Raw genomic sequence first — 23,708 nt, 5'->3', positions numbered from 1 at the left:
TTTGCACCTTGCTCATCAAGAATGCCGATTGATCAGCCTTTATTTGTCTTAATGCCTTTCACTTTGTTGGCCCATGACTTCATGTAAGCAGATTTTGAATCCAAAAAATTTGAAACCCAGAGATCTGCTTTCTAGTAACTCAATGACTATTGAATCAATACTCTCGAATATTGGCTGGAATATGTTACACTTTTTATATATCTGCTGGAAATAACGAAATATACAAACTGCTCGCAAAATACAAGATGCAATGCATCCGAGCTATATAAACATTTTCAAAATTCCGGCTGGTGCGGTAATATACATACATGAACAAATACAATCAGGCGTCATACCCTTGTCGATAAATCGCATCCGCCATTCTCGCAACTTGATCCATCTCCTTCACATCGTGCACTCGCACAATATCTGCGCCGCCACCAATAGCTGCTGTGATCGCCGCTCCAGTGCCCCAAACCCGCTCACTCGGCTTTTCAACACGCGTTATCTGCCCTACAAATCCTTTGCGGCTTGCGCCCACTAACCACGGTAAGTGGCTCAAGCCAGCAGATTCGCGTAGGTGATGCAAGTTCCGAAGTAGGGTGAGATTCTGCGCCTGCGTCTTGGCGAAACCAATGCCAGGGTCCGCAATAATACGCCAACGCCGGACGCCGGCGCGCTCAGCGGCAGCTATACGGGTAGCGAGTTCTGTGCTAACGCCTTCAATGACGCCGGACGGGTAGTCAGTGAGGTTTGTCATTGTCTTGGGCGTGCCGCGCATGTGTGAAAGAATGACGGTTTTCCCGAGGCGAGCCATTGTGGGAAGCATGGCAGGGTCCAGTAGGCCGGCAGAAATGTCGTTGATGATGTCTGCTCCAGCTGCAACGGCAGCCTCGGCGACGCTAGCGCGGTAAGTGTCAATGCTGATTGCAACGTTTTTCGCTTCTGGTAGGGAACGGACGAGTTGGATAGCTGGTACGACACGAGCAAGCTCTTCCTGTTCACTGGTCGGATTGGAATTAGGCCGGGTACTCTCACCACCGATGTCAACTATGCTGGCTCCGTTCATAATGAATCTTCGAACTGTGTCGGAGAGCGTTGAGCTGTTTGTTGCGGAATGCACGCCACCATCCGAAAAAGAGTCTGGTGTCAAATTCAGCACAGCCATGATATGAGTATGCCTTTTGGGATTAGAAGGCGCTAGTGCTGGAATATTTGAGTGTATTGGTGTGATAGCTATAGGTGAAGGGTTGGAGGGCGGGAGAGAGTGAAGATATGTCTGATAAGAAGTGGTATTCTCGCTTTCAGGTGGTCTTTCTCCTGGAATTAACCTGATATTGTTAGACCATTAAGGATTGTAGTTGACAATTCAATATTATCTTACTGGCAAAGCGGTCGCAATACAAATTCACGTTCCAGCATAAGCATGTGGGGGATGTTTAGACGTTCATTGGCGAGGGTTATTCCATCATACAAAAGGATGTCCAGATCTATAACCCGAGGCCCTTTGTCTACTACCTTTTTTCTTCCCATAGCCAGCTCTATGGATTGAAGAGCATCCAATAGCTCGATAGGTTGTAAGCTGGTGGTTACCTGAGAGAGTCTGTCAGACCAACATGTAAAAGAGAGTGCCGCGATAAAAGACTTGATGAATTATAAGGCATGTTTACAAAATGACTACTTTTGGGGTATACTGACTTCACAAACTCCATTGAGAAAGGGATCCTGATTAGTCACATACATGGGGGCGGTTTCGAACAGAGAGCTCGTTCTCATGATCTTGATACCTTTCGCTTCTATTTCTTCACATGCGCGTTCCATCATGGCAATTCGATCACCCATATTGCTCCCCAAGGCAATAAAAACACGATGTCCGGATGCTCCTATCATGGTACTCTTATTTTTCACAAGATTGCGGGGACAATTCATGTAGCGTTTCATGAAGGTAGAGTAGAAGCGTTTTCTAGCAAAACTACCGGTTCTAGCCGCAGACTTTTTGCAGTTATAGCTGGCAAGACGTCTGTTATATACCTGACGAAAAGGCTCAGCTCTCCATTGAGAATGGCCTGCATTTTGAACGAAGGCCGTTGTTAGTCCGAGCCTGCGATTGTGGTATATATTGCAGCCTGGCAGGGTATTGTTTGGGAGTATAGCTAAGATATACTCGCGCGTAATCAAGGGCCTTATTAATAGTTAGTTTATCGCATTGACGTGGCTTCTTAGCGAACAAAGACCTCTGGTAAACATGAGACCGAAAACGTCTTCGTCCACAAAGCAAGACAGGCCACAATAATTGCAGCGCACTAGTCGGGTTGTGGTCAATCACCAGACACGATACAATACTCCTCATCCTACCGCATACCGGGGTAACAATTCAGACCCTTCTTCGGTAGTTTGCTATGCGAATTGGCCTTAAACACAATCCTCGCTATCACGACTCAAAAAAGTCCAAGCCGAGATCCATACTGCCACTTACATAAGCCCACCGCCTTTCCGAATCAGGAGATTGCGGAGTGCACGTGTGCCGAGCGATTCTCCGGATGACATAAGCAGCCACTTTACCTTAGCGGGCGGGGATGGCGCGACGAACTATCATTAGGTCGCTGCTCCCTACCCCGACATGGATCCGCCCAAGCCTTCCTGCGTATGTTACCGAGGCTCTTTGGCCAGTCGCCGAGTGCTCTCACGAGCGCATAAATAGTCGTTTCTGGCTTTTCCTCCTCCACGCCCACACCACTCTCTTATTAAAAACTCCTCCCTTTCACCCTCCCTCTTTTCATATAATCAATATCCACCAAAATTGCATTGCAAAAATGGCGTCGCCTCGTGAGTCTCCCCAGCACTGTACTGTTCTTTTCCTCTTTCATGTGCTTGACTGCTTGACTAACAGTTGAAAATCCGTTCAAGAGCAACTCCGTACTCCTCTGACTGATCTTCTCAAGATCAAACACCCAGTCCTTCTGGCTGGTATGAACGTTGCGGCTGGCCCCAAGCTTGCTGCAGCTGTTACCAATGCCGGTGGCCTGGGTGTCATTGGCGGTGTTGGTTACACTCCAGATATGCTCAAGGAGCAGGTACATGAGCTGAAGAGCTTCCTCAACGACAAGAATGCTCCATTTGGTGTTGATCTCCTTCTCCCTCAAGTTGGCGGCAGTGCTCGCAAGACAAAGTATGCTTCGGTTCATGAATCTCAAAAAGGGCAATCGCACTGACTACGTTTAGTTATGATTACACTAAGGGAAAACTTGACGACTTGGTCACAATCATCATTGAAAGTGGTGCGAAACTTTTCGTCTCGGCAGTTGGTGTTCCACCAAAGCATGTTGTTGAGCGCCTCCACAAAGCCGGTATTCTCTATATGAACATGATCGGACACCCGAAGCATGTGCAAAAATGTCTAGACATCGGTGTGGATATCATCTGCGCCCAGGGCGGTGAGGGTGGCGGCCACACTGGAGATACCCCTACCTCAATCCTTATTCCAACTGTTGCAAAGCTTGTGCAGGGCCACAAGAGTCCACTGACCGGCCAACCGGTTCAGGTTGTCGCCGCCGGTGGTATCTTTAACGGCCAAACTGTTGCTTCGGCCTTGATGCTCGGTGCTTCTGGTGTCTGGGTCGGTACTCGATTTGTTCTTTCGGACGAAGCTGGCGCACCACACGACCACCAGGAAGCCGTCAGGACTGCCGGTTTCGATGACAATGTCCGCACCATCATTTTCACTGTAAGGCTTTCCAAACAAAACGTCACGCAAAACTTTGAGAAAGCAAAGCTAATAGATATTTGTAGGGCCGACCGATGCGTGTCCGCATGAATGAATACATCAGGAACTGGGAAGAGAATCGAGTCCAAGAAATGAAGGATCTTACTAGCCAGGGTATTATTCCTGTTGAACATGACTTTGAGGAGCTTGGTGATGATGTTGATGACGATACTATCGATAATGCTCGCCCACATTTGATGGGTAAGGCTGCCGCTGTTGTCAACGAGAAGAAATCGGCGAAGGCAATCGTCGACGAACTCGTTACCGATGCTGTTGCTTGGCTCAAGAAGGGCAATGGCATGATCTCTAAATTGTAGTTGGCCGATTGGTTTTTTCTCTGTTGTTTTCTTGTTCTCCCTATATACAAACCTGATCTAGGTATCATCTTTGGGAGTATCGGTAGGAACCTGTGTTTTATTATGATATCACTGTAATTGATAGTGTCGTCTAGAGTACCTTCGTAAAGTTAATTGAGCATTCGAATCCAGGCGAATACCCCCGGTAGCTACAGTAGATTGCACCTAATGCTAGAATTGAGTTGAGCTGGCTACTTTCTCTTTTTTCCCGTCAGTACCGAGCAGATGCTATAGGGAAATGCCGACATCCACCAACCGAGGCACTTGGCATTATTGGCGCTAAACCGGTATATATTGTAGCCTGTGACAAGGATATCTCAAGCTCCATTTCAGTTAAATGATGATGTGTTCATATTAACTACATACGGAGTACAATAGAACTAAATCATGAAGGTCCGCTCGTGAAAAAGTGTGGTAGACACTGGAATATAAATTCCCTTTAAAATATCCCCCGTGACTCACCTAATTCTGAGGAGTACTGTAAAAAGATATGCTTGGAATCCAGATAAATATACCATAGATTCTATATACGACAATATACGACAAACGATTTTCTTAGAGGGGAGCATAGAAATGAAGAAAACTCGAGCTATGTACCCGCTTCAAGGCGATTAAGGAAGTCCAAACTTACGTTGACATGAGTGATGACGAGTATAGTTATATTAGTGAATTAGGAGACTAATCAGAGAATTTTGGCGTGTTATTAATATTTATAAGCCAAAATACATCCATCCTAGAAGAAGCTGGTTGAAAAGGCCAACTCTGAAGGATGGGGGGCTAAAAGTTCAAGATAGGTATACAAATTAGGGCTAGAGTCTGAATACGGTTAGCGTTTTCTAGTTACAAGGAACTCGAAGCTTATAAACGGGCCGACCACTCGCCGAGAGCTAAACTTGATCGAGGGTCTTGGACTGCACACCAAAATGCAATAATCAAGCATTTCATCATCAACTAATTTTTATATATCTGAACCACAGAATCTATACAACACACTCAGAATGTCTCAGAAGTGAGTAACCCGTATTAAACCGTGACTTATTTTCGTTGGCAGAGCTAACATATCGTAGCCGCGCAGGCGACTGGGCCGATGACGAGGAGTTTGATGAAGCTGCCTCCCTTCCCCCACAACAAATCATTTCCAACAAAGACGGTACGAAAACTGTGATATCGTTCCGCTTTAACGACGATGGCAAGAAGGTCAAAACCACAAGACGAATCCGGACAACAGTGGTTAAAGAGCACGTAAACCCACGTGTGGCGGAACGTAAGGGATGGGCCAAATTCGGTCTTGAGAAGGGGCACCCGGCTGGCCCTTCTCTTGACACCACATCTGTTGGAGAGAATATTATTTTCAGACCCTCTATCAACTGGAAGTCACAAGCAAAGGAGGAGGAGAAGGCAGGAGGCGAGAAAGGAGGTCTAAAAGATCAACTAAAAGATAAGAAGGTAAAATGTCGTATTTGCAGCGGAGAGCATTTCACAGCCAGGTGTCCTTTCAAAGACACTATGGCACCCGTTGATGAACCGGCTCCCGGAGCCGGTATGGATGGTGACGACGGAGAGCAGCCTGCTGGCGGTTTAGGAAGTGGTGGCAGCGCTTATGTGCCTCCCGCCCTCCGGAAGGGTGCTGCTGGTTCTGGTGGAGAAAGAATGGGAAGCAAATATGAAAGAGATGAGCTGGCAACTTTACGTGTTACAAATGTGCGTGTGATTCTTTTTGCCTTACCCGACCCCACCATGAGAAGTTTAATGCTTAATTTTTGAATAGGTCAGCGAGCTTGCTGAAGAGGGAGAGCTTCGTGATATGTTTGGCAGATTCGGACACGTTACAAGAGTATTCCTTGCCAAGGATAAAGAAACCAACATGGCGAAGGGCTTTGCGTTTATTAGTTTTGCTGATAGAGCTGATGCCGCTCGGGCCTGTGAAAAAATGGACGGCTGTAAGTTCATCCCGCTCAGCCATATGAATTCTTCTATGGACATATTCTAATTGAGCACAGTTGGTTATCGGCATTTGATTTTGCGTGTTGAGTTCGCGAAGAAGACAACGTAATTTTTTCTTATGACTTAACTTGGTTGCATTGCGTCTCTTAATGGAGGGTTTTTCTATATTCTTGTCATTCTATTTAGATTGACAATCGGTACTTTCAGGTGAACAAAACTTTTTTCATGTTTATGAGCCAAAATCTTCGATAATGATGAAGGAAAAATAGAAAATGGTCCGTTTAACCCTTGTGCTATTACATACAGACGGAGATGTATTAACATCGGCCATTGAAATCCATTCCTTTTGTGTGGGGATTGTGCCACCCAACGACGGACATCTCTGGGATCCATACGGTATTCTCTGGACTTGGACGTGGCAAATTTCAATCATCCAAGCTTTGTGGCCTTTCCCTCTCTGCCTCTAGTCGTAGAACAGTGTCTGACATATTTACTCCCACCACCCATGAGCCTGACTGATTGTATTCGTCATTCGCTATCTCCCACCGTTGGACGGCACGTTTCGCAACACCTATGGTCATTGATTTACCAAGTCATCCAACTTTAGGGCTATGTACTAAGCATCATTACGATGGAAAATGGCCGATGAAGTTGCAGTCAGGCCCGTTAGGCCCGGCCATCAGCAGCACATTATTCGATGCCTACTATGCATGCATCTAAATTGGAACAAGGATGCACAATTTATTTCTACAGTTAACGTTTCTTCTTTCCTGAAAGAATACCCTCGCGGATGAGACAAATTGCGCATTGCCACAGCAGCCATCCGGCTGGCTATTGGTCTCCTGTGATGTAGGCGAACCGCGATTCTTACCCGGCGGCGGAATCAGAATTACAGCACCGGTTTTGAGGGTTTGCAGATTCTCAATAAGGCACTTTACAGCCCATAAGCAGGATCCCTTCTCCCCAGTTCCTTGCATGCAGGGAGTACACCGCTTCGGCCGGAAAATTTTTCCCTATTGGTATCGTCTCCAACGACGCTGCCACGCACTTCTCCCCCTTTTCCTGTTGGGCGGCAGATGTAAAGCCAGAATAAAAATCTAGCTACTCGAAACAAAGAGCTCCACTTGACATGCCCCCCGGAAACCAAAAGCCCTTCGCTCTGCCCTGCCACCAGCCTCCGTTTCACAATCGCCTGCGCCAGAAGTCGAATAACGCTATAGAACCGGAAGCTCCCAATTGCCTGGTATCTATAGGCTGGAGGATGATTGATCTACATTCTTCACGTCTTCTGGAGAGGGGAACGGGGAGCCAGAAGGGGGCCATCCGCTTTTCTTTTCGGAATGCATCCACGCATTATTCGATCAGGCTGGATGCCGATGGAGCAAGACAGCAACTTCCCACCCAAGGCTGGAAACGCCGCTCCTATCACATTGTCGCGGGAGTCGTTCAGCTGTCAATTGCCGGGCGGCCGTTGGGGCATCATAGTCGCCTTAAAGTTGCATTCCGGTCTCAAACACAACCCTACAAAAATCCGTACATGGCCATTCGCCATTTGAACAGTAGAGAATAATAGCGAGAAAAAGAAAAAAGAGAAATAAGCCTTCCTCTTCTCTAGGATGTGATTGCGACTATGCTCCTTTCTGCCTTGTTTCGTTTTCATTTTAGCCCAAACCTATTTCGGCACATTAAGCTCTATCTCCGTTCCGTGCTCCATCATAGGGTCCACCCAAAAATGGCCTGTCGAGGCCCTACGGACGTTCGGATTCAGTCTGTTCCGCCCAGCCTCTCTAAGGCAATGCGACGTGCTTGGCAGACTAGGTGCAGGCCTACTAGGTCTAGTTCAGAGACGGTGCGGACAGCGGCAATTGATGGCTCTGAAGAGTACAAACAATGGAAGAATGCTAGACCACGAAGTTAGATTAAATGTATGATAACAAAGGCGGTGAACCACGGCAGAGGTGTTCGGCCATAGAGGGCACTCCATGTGGGAGGCCCTGTTTGGATGGGATGTAGAACAAAAGCAATTTCCAAAGTCAAGGGAATGGGGGCTAAGGCAAACAAAGGAGAAAATTTCCAAATAGAAGTGGGAAAGTCAAAGAGAATATGGGGGCCAAGCATTAATATCATCAGCTATAGTAGGCATGGGGGATGCCAGTCGTCAAACAAGTCATGAGAGCAGAGATGTGGAATAATAGCCCCGGATATATTAAGACTATTGAGATATCACTTTCAGCCGTATCTGTCATAATTATGCCCTGTTTCCAGTCATGCTAACCCTCTGTGTTACACATAGTCTCGGGTCCAAGTTATACGTGACGGTAAAGAGCCGCTTGGATGGATGATCCGTACCGCCGATTCGTGATAAGCAAGGGGGATGTAAGGAATATCACCAGAGCAAAAACAAACAATACGTTACACACTCTCTCTTGGTCAGCGTACCAAATTTGCACGCCACTGCCGGCATGTCCGACTGTGTATCCTATTTTGACTATCGAGCTCCATTAGCGGTTCGATTAATAGTTATGCTCCCTTGCACTTCGGAAGATGTGGGTTGACAATGATCAGTCCACGTTTTATCCAAACGGGCGCAGTAAGACAGTCATAGCAGCCTGAAGCTTTTCGCGATTCCGTGTCAGAGATATGTTGTGCTAGCCAACTCCGCTATACCTGGAAATATTGGATGAAGATCTATCAAGCAAGATGGGAAGAATGTCTTAGGCATTGCAAGATAACCTAGAAAAACGTACCTGTTCGCAGCAAGGGCATAGGCATTTCAGCTGGTATCATCCGAGCGATCGTTCCCCAACCCTAAATGTGGTGATACGTGACAGATATCCGCTCTCCTAGAGTTCTGGATTCTTCTGTTGTGTGTTTTTAAGGTTCCTCCCTTTGCTAACAGTAGTTTGGCCTATCTAGCACTGGAATTTGGGTCGCTGGGTCGTAAAGGTACACTTCGTATTGAAATCTGCTGAAACAAAACCTTATGTGAAGCATTATATCTCCTGCAATTGTTAAGCCAGACACCGAAATCCCATATGATTGAAGAAAATCCTTGGCCTTGTATAGCAGGGACTCTGAATCATGTAGCCGAAATCTATGCAGCCCCGAATAGAATGGACATGTGACTGGGTGCACCAGACAGCAACACGGCATGACTTCGTAGGTATGGATGGACCTTGTATCGATGCCGAATCTTCGAGGGGGCTGCAACGTAAAGGCATCCGGCAGCGCTGTGTGACAAACAATTTTTATGTTAATCATGTCCTTCAAGAAGGATAGGCGGATAGGCAATCGAGCTATCTCGGGAGGCTGCCTATATATCCAGGTGACCAGCGTCATAAATAGAGCGAGTCAAAATACAGAATAGCTTGTCTTGGGTTAGATCAACATATTTTGTAAAATGCTGTATCAGCACTTATATACTTGTAAGAGAAACGAAATCTCAACAATGTGATAGCTGCACCTATCATCAGTGCCTGGGGCAGATGGTGGCGTATGATATTAGACTTGTAAGATCTGTGGCAGTAGTAGCGTTCGAGTAGCTATCATGTTTGTTGATATTCAGAGCCCATCACGTAATTAGGTTGAAAATATTGAAACCCGATGCCTAAGTTATGCGACTTATCACTCAAATGGACAAGTAATGCTGCACCAGAAAATGTGAAAGCCAAAATCTTGTCACACTAAACCTGGTTTCGAAAGCCAGGGTGTTGAACACCTCCAACATGTTGACGGTCACACGAGGTGGAGGCGGGTAATTGGACGAATTAGGCTCCGCGAAAATAAATGTCGCAAAAATTGCCCACATGGGTCAAATGGCCCTGAGGGAAAACGGGCCTCTAGGGATTTTTGATTAAGGCTAAATAAGTTGGGTGGGCTGGAAAGGATAGAATCACGTCCGGCTCTGTTTTGTGTGTCCGTCATGTATTAGAGCGAACGAGAACCGCGAATTATAGAAACATATGCTGAAAACACGGTGAATGCAAACTTATTCGGAATAATGCGTATATAGTTGCAAACGTTTAATTTAAGGCACGAGTTGAGTAGGCTTCTCTTCAAAAACATTGGAGTTATTAAAATCGGAAGGGAATGGTTTTCAAGTGGTGGGAATAAACTAGTGTTAAATCGAACCATCTAGGGACATCCTAGTATCAAATGCCGAGCCAAAGGCATTTGAATTTGTCATTAGAGTGGAGAAATCCAGGCCTCGTTACGCGAAACGCAGGTATCTTGTAGGGCATCTGGAGCGATGGGCTTCGGCTGCACTGCCTCCACCTATAATGAATAGATGTATTTTGGGTGTTGGAGGGTACCTCTAGGAGAGCCGCAGCTGTTGGTACAAACGGTGCTATTACTTAACTTGGCAAATCCATTCGTAGTCGAGCGACTGCGACCTTGGCTGCTTCAACATACCTGGCAGGCGGGTATCCTGTCCGACAATGCCACATGTATTCCATCAGAACAAGCAGTAGTGATGGAGTGTGAGAGGGAGAGCGTCCGGTTGCCCTATTCCAAAGGAACGGGCCTGAAGCAGTAGCGCCTGGAGTCAGAAAGGGATTTGCGCAAGTGGCTCGTATTGGCCATGTCGACATACATACATACGCACCTCGTCGGCAAGGCAAGGCGCCTCACCCGTTCTTGGCAGCTGTTGAGGGCGGACCGAGTCTTTGCGATCCACGGGTGCTGGCGAGGCGGCGGAAAGCTAGGCTTTTCGCACGGGCAGACAACAGCAGCGGGTATGCAAGCATGCAGGCTCACGGAGAGGCCGACGGCAGGCAAGACGACATTGATCGGCGCATGATCTCAGACATGAAACGCAGGACGCGGTGTCTCCGGCTCGTCGTCCGAGCATGACGACGTCGGAGCGGTGGAGGAGGAGGAGAAGGAGGAGGAGGAGAGGAGGAGGAGAGTCGCGTTGGTTCGGGTCGAGTGGTCGTGATGCCAAGGGATCGGCACGAGCCGCGCACGGACCACAATGCGGCTGCCAAATGGGGCCAAAAAGCCAGTTCCGGCCGGCCTTTCCCCAATCGGGCCAGCCAAGGGAACGTCGCAACTTCATCGCTCGCTGGCTTTGTCTGGCTGGTTTGCAAGGCCCGGCAGGCGATCGGCTCCAGGCCTGTCTGCGCCGCGTCTCTCTCGCGCTGCCTCTCTCCCTCGCCCGGTGGACGTGTCCGCAAGGGGTCGTCTTTGTCACCTCCCCCTCCTCCCCCACCCACCCGCCGCTTCCAGCCTCCGGCTGCATGGCCTCACGACGCTGATCCCGCCTGTCGTCACGGTTCGTTTGCGCTGCACTTGCGGTGTGCCGTCTGCATGTCTGGGCCCCGGGGCCTGCCAGCGACGCCCAGACCAGATTGAAAACGGGTCGCCGTTGTGAGTTACCCTGTGACTTGAAGTCCCAGTGTCTGTCGGTGGAGCATGCTTGTACAACCATGTCGCCAGGGCAGTATGCAAGACATTCTCTAGCCCTGGCTGTCGGTTTATGGAGCTGTCTGTTTGGGTGAATTCCCGCTCATGCTGTGCTGGCCGCTGGCTGGGAGCCCTCCAAGGGCACCCGCAAGTGCGTAGGTGGGGACTAAGCCTTTTTGTTCAACGGGTACTTACAGTGCACTGCTCCTTTCTCCGCCACTTCACTGCACGCGACTCAGGTGGTTTTCAATGGCAAGGGGCACAATGACTGGTGATCAAGGCCTGTCTGTTACTCAACACATGGTTTCTTGTTGTTTCCCACATGTGATGCCTTTCTTTCTCGCAGCAACATAACAAGCGCGCTTCTAGACCCGGTTTCCTGCACTATACATGATGGAGTACTATTTTCCTGGGATAGCGAAAGGAAGTCCAAAAAGAATCAAGCATTGACACTGGATTGCACATACGAAATTCGAACCAAACCTTGGAAAAATAGATCATAGACTGTCTAGATTTTTCTCCAACATTCCCTGAAAATGGGATCCGCCATTACTGGTCGATCATCCAACTAAGCTACTGAAACTTTTGGTGCAAAGTAGTTTTTGTGGCTGATATATCTGACCAATAGATGACCTTGCTTCTTTCCGTTGATCGCCTGATTTTCCGCGCACAGTCGACCTTACGTATGTATGTATGTACATACATGTATGTATATACGTACATACAGGGGGGATGGAGCACAGAGCATTGACGGAGCCCCTTCCTTCTGCTAATAATGGGTCTTCGATACCGCCAAGCCAATCTACATCTGTTTCTCCGGCGGTAGATCAACTCTGGTTTATGGAGCACATTGGGGCCCTCCATACAGATTGAAGTGAGTCGATGGCGTTCGCGGCAGTTAGTCGCGATCGGTGACTAAGTACCAGCCTGTCGCGACTCGTCCCGGTCGAACCTTCGCGGATTCATTTTACTGATTCACCAACTCCAGATTTTCCTAGTCTGGCCAAATCTCCTTTACAGCTAGAAGTATATGGTACTTGCTCCGTCCCAATAGCCGTAATATCAAACAGGAGTGTACGAGTCGACTTCCCTTTGCGGCATTACAACATTGCCGTGCAGCTTATAGCGGAGGCGGTGTTTCTATTTACGTTTTTTGTCCTCGAGAATTTCGACAGCAAACAAGAAAAGAAGCATACAATTAACATTCTACTCTTTTCCCTTGTAGCCGTTACAATACAAATAGTATTGTTCACTGTGCTTATTTGGGAATCAAGCGATTGTTAGCAACCGCGACCTAGGTGCATTCACGCCGCGGACACAGTCAGTGTGTTTTCTCGAATTCGGCAGAACGACCTATAATAGGTGTCTCGATTGGGGCCAAGCCCGGCTACCTGCAGTTATGTTATCCAGTATGTGGATCGTGATCTTCGTCCACATCATGCCAGTTGAAGGTATAATTCGCTGTGCCTTATTTGTATGGACTTTCCATTTTTGCACCCTCCGCGCGGTGGGTTTCCTGGCGCCTGGCACCGATTAAAATACGAGGTACCATTCGCACGGATACCTTGCCGCCTCGAATCCCCCCCTTTTTTTTCAATTCGGATTGGCTGAGCTATCTCCGATCCTTGAACTCTAAGGTCGGAGCTCCATCTCCTTACCGTGTGCTGAGCCCCCATTACCTACGAGCGCATCCGGATCACACTCCTGTTCGCGCGCGGTACAAAACAGGTGCGTACTGCTCCGTACGAAAAATTGATTAGCACTCTTATGTCATAATCATCTGCTCTAATCACGTTAATTGGTTAAGTTTAGACGGCTCGCTGGGTGGAAGGAGAAATGCAGCAAAGAAAGAACCTTATTAGCGCCCAATAACAACCGGGCCATCTTCCTATCTTTCGGAGAGACTTGTTTTTGCAAACCACGGGGCCTCAAAGGGATCAATTTTTGTTGATAACTATAGGCCTTGGCCACCTGCGAAACGATTGCTAGTTCTATCGCAGCCAATACCATTCCTCTTCAGCCTGCCACCTGGTCGATTTACTAAAGCATCGCTGCGGGCCCTCTCGTCGTGTTTGCATCCGCGTACAGTCCGCCCGGTGAGTACTGCTTCGGTTATTGCGTTTTGTTTCCGCTGCCCAGCCGAGTCGCCGTCTGGCCCTCTGGTAAATACAGTTTCTATTATTGTATCGAAATGCTCTGCCCCAGCGCGGACCGCTTTCTTTTTTATTTTTCACGCCTGATCAGTGCTTGCAACCTTCATTGTTGGTGTCTGAATAATGTTTATTTTCCTTTTGATGGAGCACCTGACAAGGGCTGATGCCGCCCGTCGATCCCACTGCTAGGGGGGACCCACCTACCTTATTCGCTGCCGGTAATTGCTGCTGCTTAAGCCAGGCCGGGGGGGGGCTGAGACTCATCCTCTACAGATAATAAAATTGGCCCAACAGGGCCCGTTACACACGTCCAGGCCAAGTCAGTTTTGCAGCAGCCTCTCTATATCCCTCCCTGCTGGCGTTTTTACCATACCCCACGTCGTCTTGACCCCGGCTCTTTTTCCCCGGACCCTCTTCGTGCGAATTGCCTGCGATGAACCGCTGACTTCGCTGGCCTTTCAGCAAGTATCCACTAGCTGCCAAGTATGTATGAAAGGCATCATTTATCCCTACCACTTCGATTACCCGTATCCGCGGCCCTCCCACCCGGCTTCCCTCCCCAATGACCTGTCAGTGGAATATTTGACAGCTGATTCCCTCCGACATCTTCTCATGGCTTTGCTTCTAGCTTCAATACCTTAACCTAATGCCGAGCTGACTCCGGCTAATAGAGGTCTCCATTAACAGAAGCCTGATTTATTTATTAGTCCGAAGAACGGACGTGACCGCCCAGTTCTGACAATCATCCAACCATTCAAGTATCAAGTTGCTGCCAGGCTGGCCCGACAAACATATAACTAGTCTGCGCTTGTGCAGATCTGGGCGCATCTCCTTTATTGAATTGTCTTATAAAAACGTTCCCATCTTCGAGGTATCCAATCCTGTGAAGTCCACTCTACCGATCGTCAACAGATTGTTTGCAACCTCCCAAATGAATTCTAGTAAGCTTCTTCCTATCTGGTATGACTTTATGCTTAAACCAGGGGCCCCTCTGGAGTTTCTCCCCCGTTGTTATTGGAAGATCACCCACGTTTTTGGCGGCTTCAAAGAATCGATTCTCGTCTAATTTTTATCTCCCCTGAGAGTATTGCGTCGCTATTGGGTGTTTTGAAGGGACTGTTCTCTTGCATTTGCATCTTTATGTTCATGATCAATTATCCCTTCCTTGTCGCTCCTTTCCTTTCATTTTCCTCTTGAATGCTCTGTCAATTTTTCTCTTCCTCATGGTCACCTGCAATTCTAACATTGATCGCGTGCTTCAAGCCCTCCTCCATAGATCCATCGAAGTTGAACCCACGACGGCGTCCAACGACCTTTTCTGTGGACTTCCTCGACCTCTCCCCCACACCAACGACCTATTTCCCGAAACCATCGAGGATTGTGCTGGCAAACCGGGTATATTTGGATATCAAGTGGCGCATTCGGAGCCAGTTTCCCACAACTCCAGGCCCGCTTCGCAACAGTCTGGCGCTCAGGATGCACTGTAAGTGTGAATATATTATTGACTGATGCCGTCATCTGTTCTATATCCTCTAAAGCGAAGCGTGAGGGGACTTGACGCCCTGGTGCTCACTTGTTAGTCTTTATACAATTTTGATCTTTTTTTATTATCTCTAATATTTATCGTCCACAAACAAGAACATCAGGCCATGATACCGCTTAGTTCAGCGCCGAGCTTTCACTTTGACTCTGAAGGCACTGTGTGTTTTTCTGTTGTTCTCACTTTCATATTTTCTCACCTGCTTTCTTTCTACTTGTTTTCTTCATCTAACTCTCAGAACCTGATGTGTTCCTTGTGAATACTCAGTGTTGCTTTGAGCTTGGATTGCCTACTCTTTTCCAGCATATTTACTTTGAGATTTACCTCTTCTCTATCCAATCTAGAGGCCCCTGAAATATTTTACTGCGCCCTCACTTTCGTTCAATCTGTCACTCTTCTGATTTCTCATACCTTTGTTTTGTTTTTGTGATTTTTTTTTCCCAATTCTCTTGTCCAATTCCAATGCTTGTCTTAGCAGTTCCCTTCTGTGATCTTTTTGCCTGAAACTTAGTTGTAAGTTGCATTCCGCCTAATATTTTAGGCACTATTCCATATTTTCGTCTCGTCTTCATTTTGTTTAAGCCTGAATGGAGGAGTTTCCGTCCCAACCCCTTGTTAACTTGAAATCGATTGATGCTGATGCTGACTCTTTTTGAGACCAAGATTCCATCTGCCTGGAGATATAAAAAGCTCGATAGTATCTTCGAGTGGATCTTCTCCAGACAGCTCAAAATCCCACAGTTCAATTTTCTCATTCGCTTCTCTACATAGCGGCGACGTGAGCGGTTCCGATTCCGTTGAAAGTGACTTTTCCAGGACGTCACCAACACATCAATTCTACGGCTCTGTTCCAGTTACAGGAAGAATGGCTGATTACAGGTTCTCTCGAGGGTCTCAATTGTATGACTATTTGCTGTAAACTATTGTCTTTTCGGAACCTGGCTGATTGATCTATGTAGGCAACCACCAGTAATGCCCCATCATATTCAATCTCCAGGTTCTATGCTCCCATCATCGGCTAGCCTCCTTAATCGAGACAACGGGTATTCTTCGCTACCATACTCGATGTCTCGAAACTTCTCCGTCCCTCAAACGACTAATACGTTTACCGACACATCAAGATATCATCAATACGAGACGCGTTCTAATGACGTGACCATGACAAACACTCCGACTGCAGTTTATGGGAGTTCGAACGGCCTTTACTTGGAATCGCCGAGTCGCCTGCCTCCTCCAAATGCCGATTCCCCCCCTTGGCTTGAGACAGAAACTTACCATAGAATTACCGGCAACGGCCAATCAGTCAAACCAGAAATCCAGGCTCGTATTCACAAAGGTTTTTTTCCTGCTGGAGGTTACTGGACCTGCTACCGCAGAAATTACTTCTCCGTTTCACTGTCGTTTGCCATGAAACCTTGGTTAGGTTATGTTTCGTACCTCCTACACCGTCCCGGGAGGGCCCCAGAAAAGATTTTGTCCTTTGCAATGAGGCTTTCAGCTTCTGTAAATGGACAGGAAAAAGAGACTCGAGAGCTCATCCAGCATACTCCAAAACGTGATAAACAGTCAGAGAGCAAACCGAAACAGGCAACTCTCCAACCCCAACCACCTCCTTCACTTCTCATTAATCACAGTAATAATCCTTCAATCAACTTTGCGACTCCTCCCAGTCAGTCCGCTGGTATGCAGATGGATTATAGCTCATCTTATGGTGGTGCACAGCAGTCCTCTCAAACCCCAACATTTCACACTTGGGAGCGAATTCAATTCCAGAAGGCAACCGCAAACAATGGCAAGCGACGAGCGCAGCAGCAATTCTATAATCTTGCCGCAGAGCTCTGGGCTGAAATTGCCGATCCCCATGGAAATGGAGCAGAGTGGATTCTCCTTGCAAAAAGACTTTCTAACCCTGTGGTTGTCCGTGGACGGTCACCTGGCCATTATAAGGATGCTAAACGCGATAGTGCGAGCCGAAATGGCGACACAGATCCTGGAGCCTCAGTCCTTAGCCGGCCCGGAATCCATAATGGCATAAATATGACGCATTCACGCTCCCAAATCCCATCAGTCTATGATCCGATTCCGCGCAATAACTCACAGTATGACTATCGGCGTATGCCATCTACAGATCAATCTCCTCTGACTGCAAGTTCTCTTGTGTCATCCTCCTCCTCTTCCCCTGGCTACGACAGCATGTTGAATGATTCTCTCAACCCCATGCAGCCTATCACCCATACTTCGTCCATCGATGGATACGGGCAGCCTGCGTATGCTTCCGCATCTGCTCCACGAAGAGTTGCTGTAGAGCCGATGAGTACTCGCTGTGTTTTGCCATCATTTGGGGATACCACGAAAGCTCATGATCATAATGACATGTCCCTAGGCGAAGCTTTTGACCCCATGATTCCAATGATGAACAGTGACCATGGAGGGCCGGGTCATTATCTTCGAGCACAACCAAATGGCTATGTTAACCGCGAAGTTAGCAGGCCTCCATCCGGTGGAAGGTTCAACTCCTACTCTACACGCCCTGAGGATCATACCTACGGCCGCTACGATACGATGCCCAACTCTCACATCATGTGAGGCGGGTTTTATGACTTTTTTCTTTGTTCGGAGTATCGTCCTGCTCTATGATTGTCTGTTCTGGCAGTTTAGCTACCTGATTCTTCGAGGGCCAGTTCAACATCTCTCTTTCAATATGTAGTTCAGGGGTCGAAGTTCAGCATTGAGTTTTATGTGCTTTAAGTTTCAAGGCGGCGAGTATTTTTATCCTGCGGAGGCCCAAGCCAAAATGTTCTACAATAATCCTTTCGAGTCGCACAACTTTTCCTCTCGGAAACCCCTCTGGCCAACGGCGACCCCACATTAATGCGAGAATCGAGCCTCGTTCAGTAACATGCTCATTTCTGCAATGACTTCGCTTCTATTCACGGCGGAGTTTGAACCACTTGCTATCCATCTAACGAATTCACGATTCATTGAACCAAAAACAATTTCTTGATTTCCTTTTTATTTGGGCAGCGTACCTTTCTTTGAAGCTTTCATGTATTTCATTTCTTTACTTCAGGGTCAATGAATTGTCTTAATATTACTTTTTAAAGCTCGCTTTTGGGATGGTATATGGAGTGGCGGCCAAGAAATGGTTAAGAAGAAAAGACAGCAAATATAGGAAAGGATGGAGGACAAGTTGCTGATGTTTATTTTATGGGAGAAACCGAGAGAGGGTAATGTGCTGTCATTTCTTTTTACCAAACATCTCTAATTTTGGGTGGATTGTCTGCTTCTCAAGCGGGCAGGGTCACAGGGACCGGGCGCAACAAAAGTAAAGGTTGACGGCCGAATGTTAAAAAAAGGGAAAAAAGAAGGGTCACTGGCTTTATTGGGATGTTTTGTAGGTTTATTTAGGGTCTTCGACAACCAGATTATCTGCAGTAAATGGTCAATTTTCATGAATTGAATTACTACGTGTTGTCTCACAGTAGCTTCCCGTGTGCCCACAAAATAGCACACAAAAGGCCCTAGAGAGCCTGCTTCAATCTTGTGTATCAAGAATGCCTATTTTACAAGCATTCAGTATGGGAGCGAAGATATGATAGGCATATGTATTTACATGCAGCTGGGAATAATCCAAGAGCGTTTTGGTATACTCACATAATAGATGACACTCCTAAAACTGCTTATCGCGGAGGCGCTACGCAGGCAGTTAAAATCCTGCAAGGCTCCAATACTCCAGAGACTTCACGAGGAAAAATGCGCCCCGAGACGCTTAAACATTCCCCAAAACTCCCCGGGTCATCCATCAACTTGAACGTCTTTCGAAAGACCATATCGTCAATTCGCTTTATCCACGCTATGGATCTTCACGCTGATGTGTTTGTCTAATTCCTCCTTTTCCGCCTCACTCGGCACCATTCCTAGGGTTTTCTCCACACGGGATTCACTCCAGAGCCCAAATGCAGCGTAGCCCATGAGTCCGAAGCCAAAGATCATTCGGGTGCGAGGAGAGAGGTTGCGGTAGGACCTGAGAACGAAAGAGCAGATATGGTCAGTATGGATGGCCTGGAGACGTTTGTGTCCTTTTTTGTCGTGCTTGCCTTTGAGCATGCCTACTTACTTCCAGAAAGACATTTTGTCATCCCCTAGGACGGAGAATTGGGCTGCTTTGCTGTTTTGCGGTTGTTCTGTCGTACTCGACATATTGTTGCTGACTAATCGGGAGGCTTTTCTACTATGTGCTCCATATAACATGGAAAATATAAAGCATCATTTGAACATGGAAGGCCCAGAAGATTATTAACGATTACTTAGGTATCCGGCGTAGGGTTCGGAGGTATCAATCGCCTTAATTTACATACATAGGTGAACAGGACCGATACGTAAAAATCATAAACATGAGAAAAGCAGGAGGAAGCGAAAAAAAGACCCAAGTAAACGACAGCGCGAAAAGGGTAACGGGAAAGGGCACAGTAAAGAAATGGAATAGATCATAAGCACCAAGTGATATAACCGAAACAGGCAATTGGCATCGCATCGTAACTAGGACTTGCCATAGGCATGGTCAATGTCTTTTTGGAATTTTGAGACGATCTTCCTGCGTTGCAGCTTCTGAGCGGCTGTTGTAAAGCCCTATAGGTTTTTTTGTTAGTAAAATGTACAAAAAAAGTATCCATTATAGTGTTTTAGGGCTTACATTTTGAGGGGTCCATTCTTCGTCCGAGAGCACGACGCCTTCGATGATTTCAAATGGGCGGAGACCACCAGCTCTGCCGGCGGCTTGCATTTCTCTAAGAATAATAGAGTTCAGCTTGGCATTATGGACAAGGGTACCGATGCTGTCTCCCTCGATTCCATTATCTTTCGCAAGCTGGTGAAGTGCTGGTTCGGCGGGAACGATAATGGCAACAGGTTTGGATTGATCAGGGGCGGCGTAGATGCAGATGTTCGCAACAATATGCGCCGATCGATAGATCGACTCTAGTTTTTCAAGAGCAATGTACTCTCCATTCAGCGACTTGACCAGATTCTTCTTGCGGTCGATAATCTTGATATGACCGTGTTTATCGAACTCGCCAATATCACCGGTCATGAACCAGCCATCGGAGAAGGCAGCCTTGGTCTCGTTTTCATTTTCAAAATAACACTCCGCGACACTCTCTCCTCGAATCCAAATCTCACCCTGCGGGGGGTTATTTGCGGTGGAGTACCCGGCATCAAGGAAGTCGACAAGCTTGATTTCGACAGATGCAGGGATCTCACCAATGGCATCAGCATTCCATGTCATAGGGTCATTGAGACCACCCATAGCAGAGGTTTCAGTCAACCCGTAACCGCCAATCATGGGGCAGATCGACATGGAAAGGAAACGCTGGGTGTCTTTTGAGATAGGACCACCACCCGTCAGCATAAGCCGGAGTCTGCCACCGGTAGCTTCCTTCAATTTCTTGAAGACAATGGCGTCTATTATGCCCGCACCGGGTAGACCGGTGGACATTAAAAATGACTTGGTTGCAAGGCCTCCCCAAAAGAGGGCCTTAATGATGGCGCTGCTCTTGTTAACATTGCCCAAAATGCCTTTCTTGACGCTTTCCCAAACCATTGGGACGCCAACAAGAATGGTCGGCTTCAACTCCTTGATGTCACCTTTGCAATTTCGCATGGAGGTGTCTGAGAGTGTTTTTGGGCTTCCATAACCCATAGTACCGCCCCAGAACAAACAAATATTTTCGAATACAAACTCCAGAATATGGGCCTGTGGAAGATACGTAAGAAGGGTATCGTTTGGGCCAAGATGTTCCCCAACAACAGTATCGGCTCCAGCCACTATAAAGTTCAGACGTTAGCACTGGTGGCAACTATGAGCAATCGACTACGTACTGGCTGCAACGACATTTCGGTGTCTCAAAGGAACACCTTTAGGGGGTCCAGTGGAGCCAGATGTATACATAATGCAACAGAGGTCATCTCGGGAAGGAGGAACGGGCTCTACTAGGTTATCCTCTCCGAGTTTCCTCAAATCTTCGAAGGACATAGATGTCACGTGGGGAAATTCAGTTTTCAGCTTCTCAAGATGTTCTGGCTTCACTTCACTAGACGTGTCATAAATGACATGCTTGATGTCTTTTGCATCCTTCAACACGTTCGTTATCACGGGAATTAGATGTGGGTCGAGGAAGATGGTGGAACTATGGGTTTCGAGGAGCGAGTGTTTGAGGCCATCTTCACCCAAGGAGTCATAGGCGGTAACAATAGTAATAGACTGCGATCCGGCACCTATGGCACATGTCAGATGGTAGCGACAGGATAAGGGTAATTCTAAGGTATGTACCAAGAGCTAGAGAAAGCCAATGGGCACTAGAAGGGATTTTCGAGTTAGAACAGAGAGCTATGATGCTTCAGGTGTGTAGCGGGGGCTATTTGGCTAACCTTGTCGCACTGAAGAGATGAACGCGGCTGTCTTTCTCATGGCCGAGCTTTCGTAGCCCAGCGCCCATCTGCAGCGCCAGAGTTTCGAACTCAGTGTAGGACATGAACGTATAGCCACTGTACTCGTAATACGTCCAATCCTTGTCGACCTCCTGCTCGACGCCATCGATAAGCTTTTTTACCTTCCTGGTCTCGACGTGCGTTTTGATGAGTTTTCGTGAGCCAACCGCCTTCTTGTTTCCGTATTTCTTCGCGCTCCATCGCAGATTGTCGTACAGGGTAGCAATCTCTGGATCTGGGCTGCGCTTAAGGCCATCTTTAGCGGTTGGATGTCGACGCGGAATGGTTTCTCCCTTTACGGGTTCATAGCCGGGAGCTTCGATGGTGAAGGGGCCTCGCTTGGAGATGCGAGGGTATAGAACGGCGTCCTTCTTTGACATTTTTGCAGAAGGGCGCGAGCACGATGAGAGACAAGCGTTGGAGAGAGAGAGCCTTGGTCAGGCAGGAAGAGCAGACACAGTGTATAGGGGAGGACGAGAGGCAGGGAGAGGAAAAGACGACGAGGCTCGACGGGGCTGGGGCGAGAGGAGAGCTGGAGCGGAGGAAGAAGAGGAGCAGCAACCTCAGTGCCAAGACGCAGCAGCGAAGGTTCAACTAGCGACGCGCTGCCCCAGACAATCCCCAACAAAGCGGTAGCAAAGACGGCCATGGCTGGCTGGCGCCCAATAAATACTGCTCGTCCTCCTCCACACCAAGCACCAGGCGACAACATGGCCACGCGCTCCAGCTGTGTGCTGCTGCCTCACTCCCTGCATGACTATCTGTGCATACCTACATGCCGCCCGGCTCTCCCACCGACCGCGCACCCCCTGACCAGGGCCCCTTCTCGCCCTCCCCGCGCAACCAAACCGCGATGTGCGTTTCATAGCTTGACTGGCTCTGGCATATGCCATGCCTAGGCTTGTTCAACCCCGGGCTCGGCAACCATAAAACGCAGCGGTCAAGGTTTGAACCAGGCGAGAGAGCCTTTCCGCCAAGAGATGCTGGGCCAGTGGTTAGGAACCCCGCGTCTTGAAGCTCCGCGGCCAATCACATGAAGTGCGGAGGCTGGGACAGCGGCTTCGCGATGGCCAGCGGGCTTGGAAGCAAAACCGGCCTCGTCGTCCGCCTGCTGGGCGCGTCCGCGAGGCGGAGGTGCGATCGCAAGCCTGGTCACGTGCCCCAGCGCGGGCCGTTATGGCTGACTAAGCCAGGCCGGCAGCCGCTCTGCCGGCTGTAGCCGAGCGCCGAGGTGCGCTGCGAACTGTCAGGCACCGTGATGGCTGCCACCGCAGCAGCCTGGAGCGTTCCCTTTGGCCCGGGCGAGCAGTGATGAGCGCATCGCCAGTGCGAAATGGGGCTTCGAGAACCGCGATGCGCAGCCGTGAAGCTGCGGCAAAACCGGCAAGTATCCCGGTTGGCCCGCACCAGTGCAGATGGATTCCTCGACATTCAGCTAACAGATCTAGCCAGGGCCAAAGCAGGTAAATCGAAGGGATACGAACAAAGCGTGCTATTATTTAAATAGGTAGATTTGGCTCGATGGATGGACCGCCCCAATTATGCTTGGCGAGCCCATGCGCCCTGCAGTGCAAGGTGTGCCACTCCACGATCAGAGCTAGACCACGATAATGGCGCGCTTGATTAATGATTGCGTAGGCCTCTCGGCGCAAGTGAATATGTAATACTTGATCCCTAATAAATGATCATCATGTGTCGTCACGTCTGAATGCAAGGTGGCCTGTAGCCAGATGTGGCGCTTGTGCACAGACCAGCGGCAAAGTTCCCAACAGTCTCGGAAAATAATAATCTAAAACTTGCCAGGGCTGAGAGCCGATATCCCAAGCGCTCTAGGCCGGTGGCAAGTTTCAAGTGTCACACGCCCGGCCCGAGAGACAAAAATTTCAACAGCTGATGCAAGTCGTCTTGGTGCCATGAACAAAGTGGTCCTCCTGGCTAACCAATCTCTGCTAGTGATGGCCTGTCGTTTACAATCACTCAGCTTTCAAAGCGCTGGCTGACCTTCACTTGCAAACTGTTATGTGTACCAAAGACAACTAGCTGAATGGGCGGAGTCGGCATGTTTTATCATGTCCACCAGG

The 23,708-nt window shown here is 48.3% G+C and overlaps 6 protein-coding genes across 6 annotated transcripts; 3 read left to right on the top strand and 3 right to left on the bottom strand.

The window, feature by feature from the left end:
• Positions 1-322: 322 nt before the first annotated feature.
• FOL1 (trifunctional dihydropteroate synthetase) lies at positions 323-1,821 on the bottom strand (the record flags this gene model as incomplete). The annotated part of the gene is made up of 3 exons (XM_049253380.1): positions 323-1,310; positions 1,364-1,572; positions 1,678-1,821. The coding sequence occupies 3 exons, from the start codon at positions 1,819-1,821 to the stop codon at positions 323-325; spliced, it is 1,341 nt and encodes a 446-aa protein (XP_049107726.1).
• A 971-nt stretch (positions 1,822-2,792) lies between these two features.
• On the top strand, positions 2,793-4,059 carry LOZ57_004335 (uncharacterized protein; the record flags this gene model as incomplete). The annotated part of the gene is made up of 4 exons (XM_049253379.1): positions 2,793-2,805; positions 2,887-3,148; positions 3,202-3,703; positions 3,769-4,059. The coding sequence occupies 4 exons, from the start codon at positions 2,793-2,795 to the stop codon at positions 4,057-4,059; spliced, it is 1,068 nt and encodes a 355-aa protein (XP_049107725.1).
• A 1,037-nt stretch (positions 4,060-5,096) lies between these two features.
• Positions 5,097-6,151, top strand: TIF35 (translation initiation factor eIF3 subunit g; the record flags this gene model as incomplete). The annotated part of the gene is made up of 4 exons (XM_049253378.1): positions 5,097-5,107; positions 5,166-5,799; positions 5,867-6,038; positions 6,099-6,151. 4 exons carry the CDS (start codon positions 5,097-5,099, stop codon positions 6,149-6,151), a joined length of 870 nt encoding a protein of 289 aa, XP_049107724.1.
• A 9,962-nt stretch (positions 6,152-16,113) lies between these two features.
• LOZ57_004333 (uncharacterized protein) lies at positions 16,114-17,727 on the top strand (the record flags this gene model as incomplete). The annotated part of the gene is made up of 1 exon (XM_049253377.1): positions 16,114-17,727. One exon carries the CDS (start codon positions 16,114-16,116, stop codon positions 17,725-17,727), a length of 1,614 nt encoding a protein of 537 aa, XP_049107723.1.
• A 1,248-nt stretch (positions 17,728-18,975) lies between these two features.
• Positions 18,976-19,341, bottom strand: LOZ57_004332 (uncharacterized protein; the record flags this gene model as incomplete). Its single annotated transcript, XM_049253376.1, has 2 exons — positions 18,976-19,165; positions 19,259-19,341. 2 exons carry the CDS (start codon positions 19,339-19,341, stop codon positions 18,976-18,978), a joined length of 273 nt encoding a protein of 90 aa, XP_049107722.1.
• Positions 19,342-19,680: 339 nt separating this feature from the next.
• FAA4 (long-chain fatty acid-CoA ligase) lies at positions 19,681-22,007 on the bottom strand (the record flags this gene model as incomplete). Its single annotated transcript, XM_049253375.1, has 5 exons — positions 19,681-19,770; positions 19,835-20,964; positions 21,019-21,414; positions 21,470-21,495; positions 21,568-22,007. The coding sequence occupies 5 exons, from the start codon at positions 22,005-22,007 to the stop codon at positions 19,681-19,683; spliced, it is 2,082 nt and encodes a 693-aa protein (XP_049107721.1).
• Between the last annotated feature and the right edge of the window lie 1,701 nt (positions 22,008-23,708).

The sequence above is a fragment of the Ophidiomyces ophidiicola genome, assembly GCF_022830035.1.
Source record: "Ophidiomyces ophidiicola strain CBS 122913 chromosome Unknown scaffold_17, whole genome shotgun sequence".
NCBI lineage: Eukaryota > Fungi > Ascomycota > Eurotiomycetes > Onygenales > Onygenaceae > Ophidiomyces > Ophidiomyces ophidiicola.
Note: the sequence above shows the minus strand (reverse complement) of the source record. Positions and strands in the feature narration are given on the sequence as shown.